At 46.0% G+C, this 18,981-nt stretch overlaps 1 protein-coding gene across 1 annotated transcript in view; it reads right to left on the reverse strand.

Moving 5' to 3' along the window:
• Positions 1-1,064: 1,064 nt before the first annotated feature.
• Positions 1,065-18,981, reverse strand: part of B4GALNT3 (beta-1,4-N-acetyl-galactosaminyltransferase 3) — a 100,086-nt gene continuing 82,169 nt past the window's right edge. The window contains exons 12-20 of the mRNA XM_038387374.2: positions 18,734-18,834; positions 14,889-14,968; positions 12,839-13,868; positions 11,689-11,987; positions 11,029-11,182; positions 5,655-5,727; positions 4,347-4,500; positions 3,159-3,285; positions 1,065-2,386 (exon numbers count right to left, since the gene is read on the reverse strand). Of these exons, the coding sequence (XP_038243302.1) occupies positions 2,278-2,386; positions 3,159-3,285; positions 4,347-4,500; positions 5,655-5,727; positions 11,029-11,182; positions 11,689-11,987; positions 12,839-13,868; positions 14,889-14,968; positions 18,734-18,834 (2,127 nt within the window). The 3' untranslated portion in view covers positions 1,065-2,277. The remainder of the gene's footprint in view (positions 2,387-3,158; positions 3,286-4,346; positions 4,501-5,654; positions 5,728-11,028; positions 11,183-11,688; positions 11,988-12,838; positions 13,869-14,888; positions 14,969-18,733; positions 18,835-18,981) is intronic.

Raw genomic sequence — 18,981 nt, forward strand, 5'->3', positions numbered from 1 at the left:
ATCTTCTAGGCCAGCCAGTCCCCATTCCACATGAATTTCTTTACAGAGCCAGTTCAGACAGGCTATGAGACTTGCAATCCCAAGGAATCCAGAGTTTGGAGAGAGGGTTTGCAAGTACTAGAGATTGGTTGTGCACTGCAAATATGTGCACAAGCACCTGAATAAAGCAGCATGATAGGACATGCACTGAAGATGCAGATCAACTATTCCAGTCAGAAACAATCAACTGCCAAATTATTAAATTTCTAAAAACAGAGAGTTTTCATCTGTCACCTCCTTTCCTTTCCAAAAATCGTTTTCATGTTATTTCTCAGTCTCTAAATATGAAACTTCCCTAGTTACAAAGACTGCTGTGATTTGCAGTGGGTTTGATACTGAATCTTCTTAGATCCCAGATGGCTACAGTCCTACAAATATTTAATGGATTAAAAGACTCAGTAGCCCCTTGTACATTTTTCACCATTGCTCCCCTCTGCATAGCATGCCCTCCCGAACCCTGGAGGTTGATGATTGGTGGAGCACTGATTTATCCCATACCAACCAAGTTGTGGATCTCTGCACTCCTTGAATTATGAGAAAGGACCATACCCCAGGCATTAGGGGTGAAAACTTAACCCACTAAAGTCAACAGGAGTTTTACCATTGACTTTGGTGGGGGCAAGATTCCACCCTAGGTTTGGGCAGAGTTTGAACAAGGTCCCCTCCATATTCCTTTCATCAGTGCAGTCACCAAACTTTCATGGTCCTGTCAGCAGTGCAAGCCTGAGGTCCTAAGTTCATAGATTCAGAGATAGATTCATAGATATCAAAGTCAGAAGGGACCATCATGATCATCTAGTCTGACCTCCTGCACAATGCAGGCCACAGAATCTCACCCACCCACTCCTTCGATAAACCTCTCACCTATGTCTGAGCTATTGAAGTCCTCAAATCATGGTTTAAAGACTTCAAGGTGCAGAGAATCCTCCAGCAAGTGACCTGTGCCCCATGCTACAGAGGAAGGTGAAAAACCCCCAGGGCCTCTTCCAATCTGCCCTGGAGGAAAATTCCTTCCCGACCCCAAATATGACGATCAGCTGAACCCTGAGCATATGGGCAAGATTCATTATCCAGATACCCAGGAAAGAATTCTCTGTAGTAACTCAGATCCCACCTTCATCTCACCAGTGCCAGGGCCAGGCTCATCTGGTCTTTCCATAAGTGCAGCATGGTTAACTGCTCCTGTTCTTCCACTATGTAACAAATAGTTCTTCACACATGTAGAATCTACCATGGAAAACAACTGTGAAATCATAACTTATTAAATTAACCCCCAGATGCTGTGTTATAGACCAGGTTTGAGGAGCAGAAAAGTTCTCCTTCTCACTGACAAAGATACAATATTTCAGCCAATCAAATATTCCATTTCCCTCTATTATGAATTCCCAGCTACTGCTGGGACACACACTTGTCTGACTGGGCTACAGCTGTCGACATGGCTTCCCAGTTCCTACTGAGATGGCCTCACCTGTCCTCTCCAAGTACCCAGCATGAGCCTCAGGCAGGGAACAACTAACCAAGATGGGGGTCTTAACACTAGCCCCAGCCAGCTGCAGGCAAATGAGGTCTCTCGTGAGAGAAAAGGGTTTGAGTCTACAGATACGGCCCATGGTTTGTTGAACAGGAGTGTAGATTTTCCCAGTGATTTAGATGAAAGGGTGGCAAATAGGGCTAAGCACTGGCAGCCTAACATCCCTAACAGCTCCTCAGTCTATTCTGGGCTGGGCTGGTACCTGGGGATGAGGACACAACACAGTTCAGAGAAGTTCCTTTGGTCCCCTGTCCAAAGACATGGGTGTCAGAGTTTTTCAAGTATCAAAAGAAACAGCAGCGTTATTGTAAATAATCCATTCAGGTTGTAACTGGGATTTGTTCCTTTTCTTAAATTTGTACCATGCAAGACACTCCAGACTGCTCGCCACCACTTTTATTGTACCATCAGTCAGGGGCTCCAGGTGCATCAGTGTCAGGGGTAACCAGTCCTTCGCTTGTCTAAGGCTCCCCCAAATACAGAACGAGTCACTGATCCCATGTCTGGGACCCACTGGCTCACAAGTGCCAAAGATAAGTTTCCACTCCTATACACTGATCATCCCTTTTCACAAGCACCTGTAAGTCTGCTCTCCTGTGATGACTCTGGAGAGAGGAGGAGTGTGTACTGTTGGCAGCATGCCTAGGCGAGGTGCATGTGCTGCTTCAGGGGTGGCTGGCTCTGCCGGGCAGCTTTATGGTCGAACTTTATGGTGTCCTCAGCTGTCGTCGGTTCCACATGCCCCGCTTGGAGTGAAATCGGTGAAAGAAGTTCCTCAGGGACAGTCGTTCCACTTCCAGGCCAGCCTGCATGATCCTGTGGGGGAAGGAAGAGGAGGAAATTCAAGAGAAGATTAGTTCAGTGAGACACTCCAAGGAAGGGTTGGCAATAAGGGTTGCTAGGGTGATGTGAAAGTCTCCTCTGTACAGTGTTGTACACCAAACCATTGTACTAATATAATGAACCAAAAAACCGCTAAGGCCTACAACCCAGGGCGGCTGAGGTCTAGGACTTGTACAGCATTCAAAAGAGTTGTCTGGCATGAAGGGGTGAGGGAAAGGGATACCTCATATCACAAACTTTTCAAAAAATGTAATTGCAACCCATGACCTTACTTCTAATATCTGCCCTGTTGGGCATTTATTATGTGTGTTATTATACAGCCTATAGGCCCCAGCTGAGATCAGAGCCCTATTGTACTAAGCACTGATCAGAAGGGGTCGAAAATATGCACTGGGAGTAACTGTCTGTGTCTGCTCTACCAATGCCTGCCAAGGATGTAGCAGGAAAGTACCAAGATTCTGGAGATAGCTCTCTCCTTTCCTAGATCAGTGGCTATAATAAGGCATTCTGGTTATAACAGCACACTTAGCTCTGACAACCAATGTGTTGCTCAAGAAGACATGCTCAGGGGGTTACCCACTAACGGGGAATGCACACTGTGATCTTTGTCACCTTCATTTATTACTGCTCTACGTCAGCAGGAACCCCAGCTCACTTCTCTCTCCCTCCCTGCCACCTGAGGATCAAGGGAGACTGCTCTACTGAACCGCAGCCTGGGCAGAGCTTGTGGAAAATCTTCACTCACCTGTCCACGAGTTCCCAGTCCTCTCCTCCCCAGCGATCCCGGAACTCTTTGGTGTTCATCCCTCCAATCTGATCCAGGTCAGACTTGTATATGCCTAGGAGACCAAATCCATTCACCTCCCAATAGCCTGCGGACAAAACCAGAAGTCATCAACCATGTTTGCATCCTAAACCACTAGTGAATGAAGCAGGAGACTCTCAGCCCTGGTGATTCCTGCCTCCTCAGAGACAAGCAATCACACTTCCCTGGGACAATAACTGATCCAAAGAAATGGGAGGGACACACAAACTAATCCCAGCACCTCTAGTTGCAAGAAATCAGCACCAAGGTACAAGGTGTTAATGTTTAGGGCACCACAGGAACCAGTTCTGAAAGTGGCTAGAGAGCACATGCTCCTTTTAGCTCTGACAGATGCCCTCACCTCTCATGTAAAAGCAACATACTTTCTAATTCACCTGTATTATCCCAACATGGAGGGTCTGTCCTGGGTGTTAATACTGAAATTGGAATTTTGCCCTGATTTTGAGAGAATCACAGGAAGTCCCGCACTCCTTTCTTGGATGGTCACCTGTACCTAACAGCAGTGCTGCTCCCCGACCCAAGGCCTGCTGTCTCTCAGCTCTTCTCAGCAGGGATGATCTATGCCCACTGAAGAGAGACGAATGAGCTCAGACCAAAGCAAGATGCTCTAAGGCAGTGGCTCTGGAGGCCCTGGCATCAATCCTCTTTGGGGCAGTCGTGGACCCAGTGGAGATGAGCCTGAGAACAGTTATGTCCACAGCAGAAAGAAATGAAGAGAGCAGATGAAGGAGTTGGAGTGAGGGAAGAGAAACTGAGAGAGAGGAAGTATTTTCTTGAAGAAGCCAAGTGTATAAAAAGACCGTAAATGGTGTCCAGCATAATCTTTGCGCATCCTGCATCAATACACCACTCACATGCATTATAGAGCTCTGCTTGCTTAACACTCTGATACAATGCATGGTAACAATCTTCTTGGCACCTGGCATGGAGATTTTAGCTCAGTTAAACCCAATCCTATATCTAGTCACTCTCTTAGTGGCCCTGGTAATACCCCCAACATCAAGATTTTGGAGGACCCTGATAATAGTGAAGGAACATATCCTGAGGGTTTTTCAGATTACAAGCACCTTCCTCCCAGGTCTGAGCCATAGAGCCCTGGCCTCTTACCCTCAGGCCATTGTGGAGATGCGCCGCACTGCAACCTCATAACTATGGGTGCAAAGGCCATCTTGCCCTCTATGCAGTGCTTCCGAATCGAGTCGATGATCCCAGCCGGGAAGTGGATGTGGAGATCACACAGGAAGATGATACTGTGTGGATCCTGGAACCAATCACACAGCTATCAGTCATAGGAAGATTTAATCCATTGCCATTGACCTGGCACCACAGCTTATCCAGTGAGGGCATGCGGGCACCATCCTCGCTGACACTGCTATCAGCCACAGAATCCTGCACTCACTTTCGACTATCTGGGCTATGCAGCTGTTATCTATTGTTAACGCTGTTGAACTAGGGCAATTTTCCAACCCAGTCAAGCTGAATGATCCTAGTTATATCCAAAGACTACAATACCCACCTCTCTCACAGCCCAGGTAGGCAAAAGCCAACCACCAGCCAGCAGCTATTGCCCCATAGCTGTCCAAGATCCATAGGGTCTCATACTCTTTCACAGTAGGGTTCCTTCACACTGCTCTGACATATAATTCACACCCACTTTAAGGCCCCTCTATACTGGCAGAGCAGTGTAAATGGGCCCTTGTGTAAATAAGAATCAAGCCCCTAGTCTCTGCCCCACCATCATCACCTTGGGCCCAGAGATCCTGCCTAACTTGGGGCCATGGCTCATGTGCCACAAACAGAACACCCTCAGCTCACTGAGGTCCCAAAAGCCTCCTCTCAGATCTTAAGGCTGTGCTGTGGCAGCTGGACGATCAAACATGCTTCAATGTGATCTCTTCGTGCACCTCACTCAGAGCCTTGCTGGGGAGTCTGCGTGGGGGATGGTGCTTTCTTATTTGGAAAATACACACTGGATTAAAACAGGCCTGTCTAGGGTGACCAAGTGATGGGGGGTTGGGAATGAATTAAAACAGCCTTTCACCTCTAGGTCACAAATCCAAATCCAGCTTCAGTTTGGTAAAGAGGTTGCCGTACAATGGCTGTTCAGTGACTTGTGTGAAATATGTTGTTGCCACAGTCTAGTTCCTTGCAGGCAGTGTTCACATTACAAAAGCCACAGGCACTAATTTCTCTCCTTGATTGGTAGTCCCAACAGGGAGGCTAAGAAACTGAATGGGCAACGTGGCCCCTCCATGTCATGATTGAGGCACATTGTCAAGGCAGCATGAATAGGGCACTTACACTGACCCTGGCCACGCTGAACGACAAAGGTTTCAGTATGACAGGTAGTGCCTGAGCTGTACAGGGACTACAGATCTTTCTGCAGCTTGGGCTCCACAGCTGTCAGGCACTCACCTTCACTAGGTCTATTCCAGCCTGCAGCCCTGCAGAGCGCTCAAAATTCCCCGTCAGCTTCAAGTACTGGTAACTGTTGGCAAGACAGACAGGAATTGGGTTAAGTTCCTTAGCCACACAACAACAACTTCTAGCAAGGCTCTTTTGCTCTCTCACAGCAGTTCCTGGAATTCTCTCAAGGAAAACAGGTGGATAGTGGGAGAGGGGGAGAAAGGACCTTGGTTCACTGCTCACTTACAACTCTTGGGAATGTTTAGTTTTACGTGTGGATGTTATTGTATTACACATTCACCCTTACTTTCAATTCCTATTCAGCACAGTAAACACCTTCCAGGGCCCAACAGGTGCCTGATATAATCGGGGCCTGGACAACCGAGATGTGTGCTTAACTGAGACCTGCATTCCAGAACAGATGTCTCAGAAGTGCTTTGAGACCCACAGATAAGTGTTTCATCAGCACAAAGCACTATTAGTTGTATGATTTGGCACATATCTGAAAGCTCATTCTGTGGAACTGCTCCTAGCTGCTTCCAAAGCAACCAAATGGCAGCTCCATGACATGGTTACGAAGAAGGGGAAAACACATTTGTAACTTTAATCGAATGCTTTGTTAGTTCACATCCCAGTCTTGTGTAATGAGGCTGTATGGTGCCTTGTTTCTTTTTATTTACAGGAGAGGGTCTCTTGTGAGGGCAGTCCTCAATAGCCAGTTCAGCACCATTTGGCATTCCAGAGGCCTGGACTAGACTGACTAATGGGATGTGCTCTAGATCAGGGGTTCTCAAACTTTTTTTGTTGGGCCCATCTTTGAAAATATTTCAAGCTGTGATGACTTCCCCCACCCCCGCGCCCTCCAGGGTTACCATATTTCAAGTTTCCAAATAGAGGACACTGCCAGGGGAAGTTGGAGGGGGAACACGGGTACAGCCCTCTGGCTGCCCAGCTCTGAAAGCAGAGCCGTCACCAGCAGCAGTGCAGAATGGTGGCATGTTATGGCATTGCCATCCTTACTTCTGTGCTGCTGCTGGCAGCAACACTGCCTTCAAAACTGGGTGCCAGGTTAGCAGCTGCTGCTCTCGCAATCCCCCTACAATAGCCTTTTATCCCCTTTTGCATCAGAACCCGCAGTTTGAGAAATGCTGCTCTAGAACACAGAGGGAAGGTGTGATGCTCTGTACCTCATGGGAACACCCTACAACCCCATGTTCATCCTTATAAAAGGATTGTGTGGTATCCAATGCAAAGTTTGTCATGTTGGGTGTCTCTGGAAGGCTCATGATGCACTGAGCATTGTTGTTATAGTGATAGGTTTCAGAGTAGTAGCCGTATGTATTCTGTATTCGCAAAAAGAAAAGGAGTACTTGTGGCACTTAGAGACTAACAAACTTATTTGAGCATAAGCTTTCGTGAACTACAGCTCACTTCATTGGATGCATTTGGTGGAAAATACAGTGGGGAGATTTATATACACACACAGAGAATATGAAACAATGGGTTTTATCACACACACTGTAAGGAGAGTGATCACTTAAGATGAGCCATCACCAGCAGCGGGGGGGGGGGGGGGGAGGAGGAAAACCTTTCATGGTGACAAGCAAGGTAGGCCATTTCCAGCAGTTAACAAGAACATCTGAGGAACAGTGGGGGGTGGGGTGGGGGGGAGAAATAACATGGGGAAATAGTTTTACTTTGTGTAATGACTCATCCATTCCCAGTCTCTATTCAAGCCTAAGTTAATTGTATCCAGTTTGCAAATTAATTCCAATTAAGCAGTCTCTTGCTGGATTCTGGTTTTGAAGTTTTTTTGTTGAAGGATAGCCACTCTCAGGTCTGTAATCGAGTGACCGGAGAGATTGAAGTGTTCTCCGACTGGTTTTTGAATGTTATAATTCTTGACGTCTGATTTGTGTCCATTTATTCTTTTACGTAGACACTGTCCAGTTTGACCAATGTACATGGCAGAGGGGCATTGCTGGCACATAATGGCATATATCACATTGGTAGATGCTTACAGCACACAGGGAAAGATTAAGAATGAGCTCTCAAAACTGGATACTCTCATAAAGAACCAACCTTCCACACATATTTCCTCGTGGCTGGACTTTACAAAAACTAGGCAAGCCATTTACAACACACACTTTGCTTCTCTACAAAAGAAAAAGGACACTAAACTATCTAAACTACTACATGCCACAAGGGGCCACAAAAGTGGTTCCCGTAACCCACCCAGCAATATTGTTAATCTATCCAACTCTTAACCCAGCAGAAGAATCTGTCCTATATTGAGGCCTCTCCTTTTGCCCCTCCATCCCCACGAACATGATACAGTACTGTGGTGACCTAGAATCCTATTTTCGACGTCTCCGACTCAAGGAATATTTCCAACACACCTCTGACCAACATATTAACCCACAGAGACCTTCCTACCAACACTACAAAAGGAAGGATTCTGGGTGGACTCCTCCTGAAGGTCGAAACAGCAGACTGGACTTCTACATAGAGTGCTTCCGCCGACGTGCATGGGCTGAAATTGTGGAAAAGCAGCATCACTTGCCCCATAACTCAGCCGTGCAGAACACAATGCCATCCACAGCCTCAGAAACAACTCTGACATCATAATCAAAAAGGCCGACAAAGGAGGTGCTGTCATCATCATGAATAGGTCGGAATATGAACAAGAGGCTACTAGGCAGCTCTCCAACACCACTTTCTACAAGCCATTACCTTCTGATCCCACTGAGAGTTACCAAAAGAAACTACAGCATTTGCTCAAGAAACTCTCTGAAAAAGCACAAGAACAAATCCGCACAGACACACCCCTAGAACTCCAACCTGGGGTATTCTATCTGCTACCCAAGATCCATAAACCTGGAAATCCTAGACACCCCATCATCTCAGGCATTGGCACCCTGACAGCAGGATTGTCTGGCTATGTAGACTCCCTCCTCAGGCCCTTTGTTACCAGCACTCCCAGCTATCTTCGAGACACTACTGACTTCCTGAGGAAACTACAATCGATTGGTGATCTTCCTAAAAACACCATCCTAGCCACTATGGATGTAGAAGCCCTCTACACCAACATTCCACACAAAGATGGACTACAAGCCATCAGGAACAGTATCCCCAATAATGTTATGGCTAACCTGGTGGCTGAACTTTGTGACTTTGTCCTCATCCATAACTATTTCACATTTGGGGACAATGTATACCTTCAAATCAGTGGCACTGCGATGGGTACCCACATGGCCCCACAGTATGCCAACATTTTTATGGCTGACTTAGAACAACACTTCCTCAGCTCTCGTCCCCTAATGCCCCTACTCTACTTGCGCTACATTGATGACATCTTCATCATCTGGACCCATGGAAAAGAAGCCCTTGAGGAATTTCCACCATGATTACAACAATTTCCATCCCATCATCAACCTCAGCCTGGACCAGTCCACACAAGAGATCCACTTCCTGGACACTACGGTGCTAATAAGCGATGGTCACATAAACACCACCCTATATCGGAAACCTACTGACCGCTATTCCTACCTACATGCCTCTAGCTTTCATCCAGATCATATCACTCGATCCATTGTCTACAGCCAAGCGCTACGATATAACCGCATTTGCTCCAACCCCTCAGACAGAGACAAACACCTAGAAGATCTCTATCATGCATTCTTACAACTACAATACCCACCTGCTGAAGTGAAGAAACAGATTGACAGAGCCAGAAGAGTACCCAGAAGTCACCAACTACAGGACAGGCCCAACAAAGAAAATAACAGAACGCCACTAGCCATCACCTTGAGCCCCCAACTAAAACTTCTCCAACGCATCATCAAGGATCTACAACCTATCCTGAAGGACGACCCATCACTCTCACAGATCTTGGGAGACAGGCCAGTCCTTGCTTACAGACAGCCCCCCAACCTGAAGCAAATACTCACCAGCAACCACTAACCCAGGAACTATCCTTGCAACAAACCCCGTTGCCAACTCTGTCCACATATCTATTCAGAGGACACCATCATAGGGCCTAACCACATCAGCCACGCTATCAGAGGCTCGTTCACCTGTGCATCTACCAATGTGATATATGCCATCATGTGCCAGCAATGCCCCTCTGCCATGTACATTGGCCAAACTGGACAGTCTCTACGTAAAAGAATGAATGGACACAAATCAGACGTCAAGAATTATAACATTCAGAAACCAGTTGGAGAACACTTCAATCTCTTTGGTCACTCGATTACAGACCTAAAAGTGGCAATTCTTCAGCAAAAAAACTTCAAAAACAGACTCCAACGAGAGACTGCTGAAGTGGAATTAATTTGCAAACTGGATACAATTAACTTAGGCTTGAATAGAGTCTGGGAATGGATGAGTCATTACACAAAGTAAAACTATTTCCCCATGAAGAAAAGGAGTACTTGTGGCACCTTAGAGACTAACAAATTTATTAGAGCATAAGCTTTCGTGAGCTACAGCTCACTTCATCGGATGCATTTGGTGGAAAAAACAGAGGAGAGATTTATATACACACACACAGAGAACATGAAACAATGGGTTTATCATACACACTGTAAGGAGAGTGATCACTTAAGATAAGCCATCACCAGCAGCAGGGGGGGGAAAGGAGGAAAACCTTTCATGGTGACAAGCAAGGTAGGCTAATTCCAGCAGTTAACAAGAATATCAGAGGAACAGTGGGGGGTGGGGTGGGAGGGAGAAATACCATGGGGAAATAGTTTTACTTTGTGTAATGACTCATCCATTCCCAGTCTCTATTCAAGCCTAAGTTAATTGTATCCAGTTTGCAAATTAATTCCAATTCAGCAGTCTCTCGTTGGAGTCTGTTTTTGAAGCTTTTTTGTTGAAGTATAGCCACTCTTAGGTCTGTGATCGAGTGACCAGAGAGATTGAACTTCACGGAAGGTCTTGATGTTGCAGATGACCACTTTAGATAATTGCTACAGTGAGATACACAAGTTGGCTGAAGATGCAGCTTTCTAAATTCTCCCTTCTCTCAGTCCCATTCATCACTGATTTGTCACCTTCTGGGTCTTTCCCCTCTCTCCATTACTTGGAGACTTGCCTTTGACCTTTTTTACTACAAACCTGAACAGGAGCTACAAAAAGGGAGCTGCATCTGGATGGATGGCTTATGCAATAGGCATATGCGTGGAGGCAGATGGTGTCACTGTACGTGGCATACAGGTGCAAGAATGTGTGTGTGTGTGGCTTGTGTCTGCAGGGGTGCATGTGTTTGGCTTTTTATATACGGATGGATGTGGATAGCCTGTATGCAGAGATTAATGTGTGTGCTGTGTTTGTAGGGGTGTGCCTGTGTGTAATTCATGTGAATAGGTGGTATTCTCACCTGTGTAAACTGGACCTTTTCAGAGCCTTCTCTACATCCATGTCATCACTGCTGTAGTCTGCGATGATGACATTGAAGTATGGGTCCTTGGTGACTCTAGACAGTTCCTCCATGTCAGAAATGAACTGCAGCACCCAGCGTGCCTGGTTTTTCACTAATCATGGTGGGGACAGGGTTAGGGAAGAAACAGAATCAAAGCAAAATTGATTTCATGCCTTGAAATGATTGCAGACAGCCAAGATTTTCAGTCTCCTGTCAGATCCAGTTGAGACAGACAGGGGTGTCAGGGAGCAATCTAGGGTCAGGTCCAAACTGAAAACCCGGATCTGAATGCCCTGAGCTTTGAATTCAGATCTTGGCACTGCAGGGTGAACCCATTCCGAGTGTATTTTGGGAGTCAGATTTCAGAGAGTTCAAGCCACTCGGGGGGTTGGGCCAGTTATATTTCTGATGCAGTTTCATTTGGAGGGAAAAGGAAGTTGAGAGTGAGGTGAGCAAGGTGGTGGAGACTGGCACAGACACAGTGTTCAGAGCTGTCTCAGAATCAGTCCCTAGCAGCTTCCCACTCAGAGGCTGGCTCAGGACCAGGCCCCACAAACTCCCCACTCATGTTTTATTTTGGAAGAGTCTGGATCTCCTGCCCCATTACAAGGCCCTTACCTGGCACTATGAAGTGGACAACAGCATGATGGTTCCAGGAGAAGCCCAGTGGCCAGCACAGGTCTGGCTCATTTGCAACTCCCATCAGTTGGCGCTGATGGCCCCATGCCAGGTTCTTCATGTTCATCTCCTCCTGCTTGTCGCTGCTGATGCCCTGCCAGCCCCGCGCAAAGACATACTCTGAGAAGCGCACGAGCTGCCCTCCCCTCTCCAGCAGCTCCAGCTCCAGCAGGTAGCGGCTCCCGCGCAGGCGGTCTTGGCGCTTCTCCACATTCACTACGCGCTGTAGGTGGAATCTCCTGCAGGGATGCAACAGGGTTATAGATGTTCCCCACACCAGCGCCCAGCAGCCACTCCTCCCCAGGTCATCTCAGCCAGTCCCTCTTCCAGGAATGTTATGAACCCTTTCACTCCCAGTCCATAGCTTTACTGCAACACCCCAGAACCCATGTCAGAGGGTTTAGGATTTTGATTATCATCCGGCCTCAGGACTATTCACTTGGGATTAGATCTGAAATCTCAACAAAGATAAAATAGCTGACGAAGGAAGGGGAACAAAGATCATGCCAAAAAATAACTGTTTAAAAGTGAATTTAAGTTATGCTGTGGTGCCGGTGATAGGTGCTGTATGCACAGCCCTGGAGAATACAGGCTTCTTAGGCACAGCCTGGGTGATGGTAGCCTTCCTACACTCTTTCAGTGTATCTGAACCCTCAACTGGCAGGGAGAAGTTATCTCAGTTTCTATGTCCATTCAATGCTTGGCTGTTCTGAGGAGACAGCCAACAGAAGAGCTAATGATGATGCTGGTTTACACATTATGGGAACGTGCTTACTGGGAACTGGACTGAAACCTTCATTCATTTCACACCAGCCACCACCCAGCTGTCAGAGAACTTTCAGCCACTTCTGACCTGGGTTAGATAGGTCTTAGTGAGCTAAATTGAAGGTGTTTTCTCCCATTCTCATTCCACTCAGGTGTTTAGTACCCCTTCCACCTTCACAGTTCATTTCCTAGGGCTGTATTTTCCACCTCTGGAGTTTGCTCTCTAACTTCTACTGGTTCCTTACACTCTCCTGTGGTTCCTATGCAGCGTGGTATGGAGACCAGTAGGAGAGGACCACAGGATGCGAGATACATTTTGCCTTACCCTTTGCTTCTCTGGTTGAGTTTTTTCAGGAAGACATGTGTGACCTCCAGGGCCTCCCTCTCTTTCAACAGCAGGTTCCCCGATGTGTTGCACTTCAGGTCGATCCAATCTGTCCGCAGCGTGTGGAAGTCCAAGTTGCTCGCGCTGAAGGTCTGCTCCCAGTTCACTACCTGGTCAAATTGTGGCATGTACTCAAATTCTTCCTCCTCCCCCTCTGCTTCCCCTTCTACCTCTTCCTCCTTCTCCTCCACTGCCAGCTCAGCAGGCTCAGGCTGAGACTCCACTTGCCCCCTTTCCACATCCACCTCAATGCCGTCAGCCGCCTTCTGCTCGGCAATGTATGACTCCACTTGGTTTAGCCACTGTGCCTGGTAAAGGGTCTGCTTGCTGAGGCTGGCAGCACTCACGGCCCTACTACTTATTTTGCCAGAGACTGGACTTTGTCTCCTTGCTTGCATGTTGCCTGCTGGCTGGTCCTTGGTGCTGGTTGCATAGAGATCTCTCTGAGGAGGCCCCATCTCCCTTGGAATCCTGTCAGTGGAGTCCCTGGAATTGCTGGGTATATGTTCCCAGGGCTCGTGAGGTCTTGTACTAGAAGGAAGGTCCTGGCCTCCCATTCTTCTCTTGGGCAGTGACTTCCCATGGATGCCCCTAACATGATGAGGAGGGTTTCTGGAACTGTCCTTGACCTTGATTTTTAGATGGGGCCTCTTCATTGATAGGTTTCTTTCTAGGCCAGTTTGGTTGATGCTCTGGTTGGCTGAAGTCCTGTGAGCTGGCTTGATGAGGGGCCTTTGTGCTCCTCTCTTCTGTAGCACCTGTCCCAACTTATCATCCATGAGCGAGAGGAACTTCCGATGCCCCGGGAGGGAATAGTCATTGTAAATGTCATCATAGCCTGCTTTCATGGTGGGGTTTGCCTCGATTCCCACTGGCTCTGCTCCCCACTTGCTGAGATTCCTTGGGGGATTGGTGCTCTCTGCATATTCATCCGTGTACTGAAACTCATCAGGATTCCCTTCCTCAGAGCCTGCAACATCGATCCTAGTTACATCTTTCATACCCGCTCTGCTGCCCCCACTGCCCTGACCCACACCCACAAGGAGAAGGGAGTTAACCCATCCGCTCATCCCTCTTTATGCATCCACCACTGAGGAAGCTGCCTTTGCTTGTTCTCATTCACTGTCGTGGTCTGGATGGTGAGTATTCCCTCTTCCAATGCCCTGGGGGTGCTCTGGGGAGGGGAAGTGGCACTAATTCTTGTACTAGTCTCCTTGGCATGTGTGGGACAGTCTCACCAATGGCCATGTGTCTCTCGCATGTGTAGACTTGCCCCTCTCACCCAGCTATGGCCCTCTTTCACATGTGGACAAGGATGGCCAAGTATGCACATTTGGCACTTCTCTCAGGCCAGGCTGAAGCTCAGCTGAAATCTTATGTATGAAGTTGTGGGCAGGAAACGCAGTTCCTACTGAGGCCATTAGAGCCCGCTGTGGTGCCTGACATCGGGTGCCCATCCAGCATGGAGTCTGCCCTGAGGAAGAGGCAGGGTGACAGCCGGGATCAAGGGGAACACTGAATGAAGAGCACTGAGATTGTGGAGGGGACTGAATGTTGAAACTGGGTGGGTTATAAGGTGGGGGAAGGGACTGAGGTTTAGGGAGCAGAGTAGGGAGAGAATAGGGCAGGGCCTGAAAAGGGCATGGGGAGGCTGCCCCATCCTGAGCTCCCAGTGATATCTTTAACCAGCAATAAATCCACATTTTTTTTAACGATGAAGTTTAAGACTTTATGCAAAATTATTAGTAAATAGGCAAGTCATATAATAAAATAATTTGCATGATTTGTCATATGTGCAGCTTCACTAAACTTAGCAGGTCTGGTGGCCCTGCCCCCTCCTCCTGGCCATGGCTCTCTGGCACACGAGGGCCATGCTTTTCACTGCACATGAAATCAGCTGCATCTTCCATCCATTCCAGGGAAAGAGAGACAGAAAAAAAAAATTCTATAGACAGGGGAGTCCTCCTGTCTCTCGCATTAGGGTCTCTACCTGGCTGCTCGGTTTTCTCCCCAGACTCCAGATTTCTCCTCTCTGGATGGTCGATTTTCATATACTTATAGAATCCAAACCTTCAGGAGTAAGGAGGCAATGTAAGCACAGCTGGAGTGTTTCTCTGCTGGAAGTATCACACCATGATAAATGCCATCTTACCGTCCCTTAAATCCATTCAAAATACTGCTGCAAAGACCATGTCTCAACACTCTGACTTTCCCAACCCCATTCTTGGCATCCTCTTTTCCTCTGCATCAAACAAAAACTACTTGTCTTCATGCTTATAGTCATCTCTAATACAGTTTTGAGTCATCAACCCCTCCTTTATTGTCCATCATTTCAATGTCCCCTCAAACACCTTCCTTCTTTCTCCCATGCTGCCCCATATGAATGGGAAGAGCTCTCATTCATATGGAGAAGCAGGTGCTGGATGGTTACCTTATTGCCCCTCAAAGATAAACCCTGCAGGGGAAAGAGAAGCCTTCATAGATTCCATTTGCAAGGTCCAAAGGGACCACTGTGATCATCTAGTGCAGTGGTTCTCAACATATTTACCATTGTGGGCCACATATGCAGCCGTCTGTGTTTTATGTGGATCGCATCAACACAATATATATATTACCTGTATGGCCCTGAGGATGTCACATGGGCCACAGCTGTGTGCTGATTGGGCTGCAAGCGGCCTTGTGGGTTGAGAACCACTGAAGACTGACCTCCTGTATAGCACAGGCCATAGAACTTCCCCAAAAGGATTCCTAGAGCTGACTTTTTAGAAAAACATCCACTCTTGATTTAAAAATCGTGAGTGATGGAGAATCCACCATAACACTTGCTAAATTGTTCCAATGGTTAATTACTCTCACTGTTAAAAATGTAAGCCTTATTTCCTAGCTTCAACTTCCAGCCATTGTGATTGTGTTATACCGTTCTCTGCTAGATTGAAGAGCCCATTATTAAATATTTATTCCCCGTGTACATACTTAACATACTGTAATCAAGTCATCCCTTAGCTTAACAAAGAGAAGGTTAAATAGATTGAGCTCTTTGAGTCTATCAGTATGAAAGGCATGTTTTCTAATCCTTTAATCATTCTCTTGACTCTTCTCTGAACCTTCTCCAATTTATCCACAACCTTTTTGAAAGGTTGCTGATAAATTGAAAGATTCATAGATACTAAGGTCAGAAGGGACCATTCTGATCATCTAGTCCGACCTCCTGCACAGCGCAGGCCACAGAATCTCACCCACCCACTCCTACAAAAAACCTCACCTATGTCTGAGCTATTGAAGTCCTTAAATCATGGTTTAAAGACTTCAAGGAGCAGAGAAGCCTCCCTCAAGTCACCCATGCCCCATGCTACAGAGGAAGGCGAAAAACCTCCAGGGCCTCTCCAATCTGCCCTGGAGGAAAATTCCTTCCCGACCCCAAATATGACGATCAGCTAAACCCTGAGCATATGGGCAAGATTCACCAGCCAGATACCCAGGAAAGAATTTTCTGTAGTAACTCAGATCCCATCCATCTAATATCCCATCTCAGGGGATTAGTCCTATTTACCCTGAATATTTAAAGATCAATTACTTACCAAAATCCCATTATCCCATCATACCATCTCCTCCATAAACTTATCAAGTAGAATCTTAAAACCAGATAGATCTTTTGCCCTCACTGCTTCCCTTGGAAGGCTATTCCAAAACTTCACTCCTCTGATGGTTAGAAACCTTCATCTAATTTCAAGTCTAAACTTCCTGGTGGCCAGTTTATACCCATTTGTTCTTATGTCCACATTGGTGCTGAGCTGAAATAATTCCTCTCCCTCTCCTGTATTTATCCCTCTGATATATTTATAGAGAGCAATCATATCTCCCCTCAACCTTCTTTTAGTTAGGCTAAACAAGCCAAGCTCCTTAAGTCTCCTTTCATAAGACAAGTTTTCCATTCCTCGGATCATCCTAGTAGCCCTTCTCTGTACCTGCTCCAGTTTGAATTCATCCTTTTTAAACATGGGAGACCAGAACTGCACGCAGTATTCTAGGTGAGGTCACACCAGTGCCTTGTATAACGGTACTAAAACCTCCTTATCCCTACTGGAAATGCCTCTCCTGATGCATCCCAAAACCGCATTAGCTTTTTTCACAGCCATATCACATTGGCAGCTCATAGTCATCCTATGATCAACCAATACTCCAAGGTCCTTCTCCTCTTCTGTTACTTCTAATTGATGCGTCCCCAACTTATAACTAAAATTCTTGTTATTAATCCCTAAATGCATAACCTTACATTTCTCACTATTAAATTTCATCCTATTACTATTACTCCAGTTTACAAGGTCATCCAGATCCTCCTGTATAATATCCCGATCCTTCTCCGAATTGGCAATACCTCCCAGCTTTGTATCATCTGCAAACTTTATTAGCACACTCCCACTTTTTGTGCCAAGGTCAGTAATAAAAAGATTAAATAAGATTGGTCCCAAAACCGATCCCTGAGGAACTCCACTGGTAACCTCCCTCCAACCTGACAGTTTGCCTTTCAGTAGGACCCGTTGCAGTCTCCCCTTTAACCAATTCCTTATCCACCTTTTGATGTTCATATTGATCCCCATCTTCTCCAATTTAACTAATAATTCCCCATGTGGCACGGTATCAAATGCCTTACTGAAATCTAGGTAAATTAGATCCACTGCATTTCCTTTATCTAAAAAAATCTGTTACTTTTTCAAAAAAGGAGATTAGGTTGGTTTGACACGATCTACCTTTTGTAAAACCATGTTGTATTTTGTCCCATTTACCATTGACTTCAATGTCCTTAATTAATTTCTCCTTCAAAATTTTTTCCAGGACCTTGCATACTACAGATGTCAAACTAACTGGCCTGTAGTTACCCGGATCACTTTTTTTTCCTTTCTTAAAAATAGGAACTATATTAGCAATTCTGCAATCATTCGGTACTACTCCTGAATTTACAGATTCATTACAAATTCTTGCTAATGGGCTTGCAATTTCAGGTGCCAATTCCTTTAATATTCTTGGATGAAGATTATCTGGGCCCCCCGATTTAGTCCCATTAAGCTGTTTCAGTTTTGCTTCTACCTCAGATATGGTAATATCTACCTCCATATCCTCATTCCCATTTGTCATGCTACCATTATCCCTAAGATCCTCTTTAGCCTTATTAAAGACTGAGGCAAAGTATTTGTTTAGATATTGGGCCATGCCTAGATTATCTTTAACCTCCACTCCATCCTCAGTGTTTAGTGGCCCCACTTCTTCTTTCTTAGTTTTCTTCTTATTTATATGGCTATAGAACCTTTTACTATTGGAAACCTTTCAATCCATTTAACGTGTGCCATGTTAATTTTATATCATTCTAGTTTTTTAATCAAAATGTTGTGCAATACTGAGTTAAATGCCTTACAGAAAGTCAGTATATCAATACTATTACCTTTATCAATCAAATTTTCAATCTCATCAAAATGAGAGATTGGTTAGTTTGACAGGATGTATTTTCCATAAACCCATGTTGATTTCCATTCATTACATTACTCTCTGGGGGGCAGTTTTCATTTAGGAGTTAAAAACATTTTCATTTAAAAAAAGTACATCAGCTATCTGCAGGATTTAAGCTCCAAGCTGGCACCCTCAATTCCCATTAACTTCAGTGGAGACTCTGGGTGTTTAATAAGAGAATTCTACAAATTTGCACATAAAGTTCTATCCCAGTCCAAACCCTTGTACTTCTCTGCTCCCACTCCAGTGGTTAAATCCTAGCATCTCCGCTACATGCCAAGGCAGTTGCCTCACCAACCAGTCCTGGACTGTGACTCGGGAGGATTGTTTTACCTCTCCAAGTAATAGTGGCTCTCCTGGTAGAAGCATTTGTTGTCTGACTCCATGTGGCTCAAGCGGCTGTAATCATTTGGGTAAACAAAGGACAAATGAACCTGGGAAAGAGAGAAAAAACCCATGCACAAAAAAGTATTTTATAGATGGGCATGAGCCTCAGTGTTCAAATCCCGATGTGAGCTGTCAGAGCATGCAGATCTGGGGTTGGCCCATTACAGAAATCCAATCTGTCCTAGGGATTTTTG

This window comes from Dermochelys coriacea, chromosome 1, assembly GCF_009764565.3.
Source record: "Dermochelys coriacea isolate rDerCor1 chromosome 1, rDerCor1.pri.v4, whole genome shotgun sequence".
Lineage (NCBI taxonomy): Eukaryota > Metazoa > Chordata > Testudines > Dermochelyidae > Dermochelys > Dermochelys coriacea.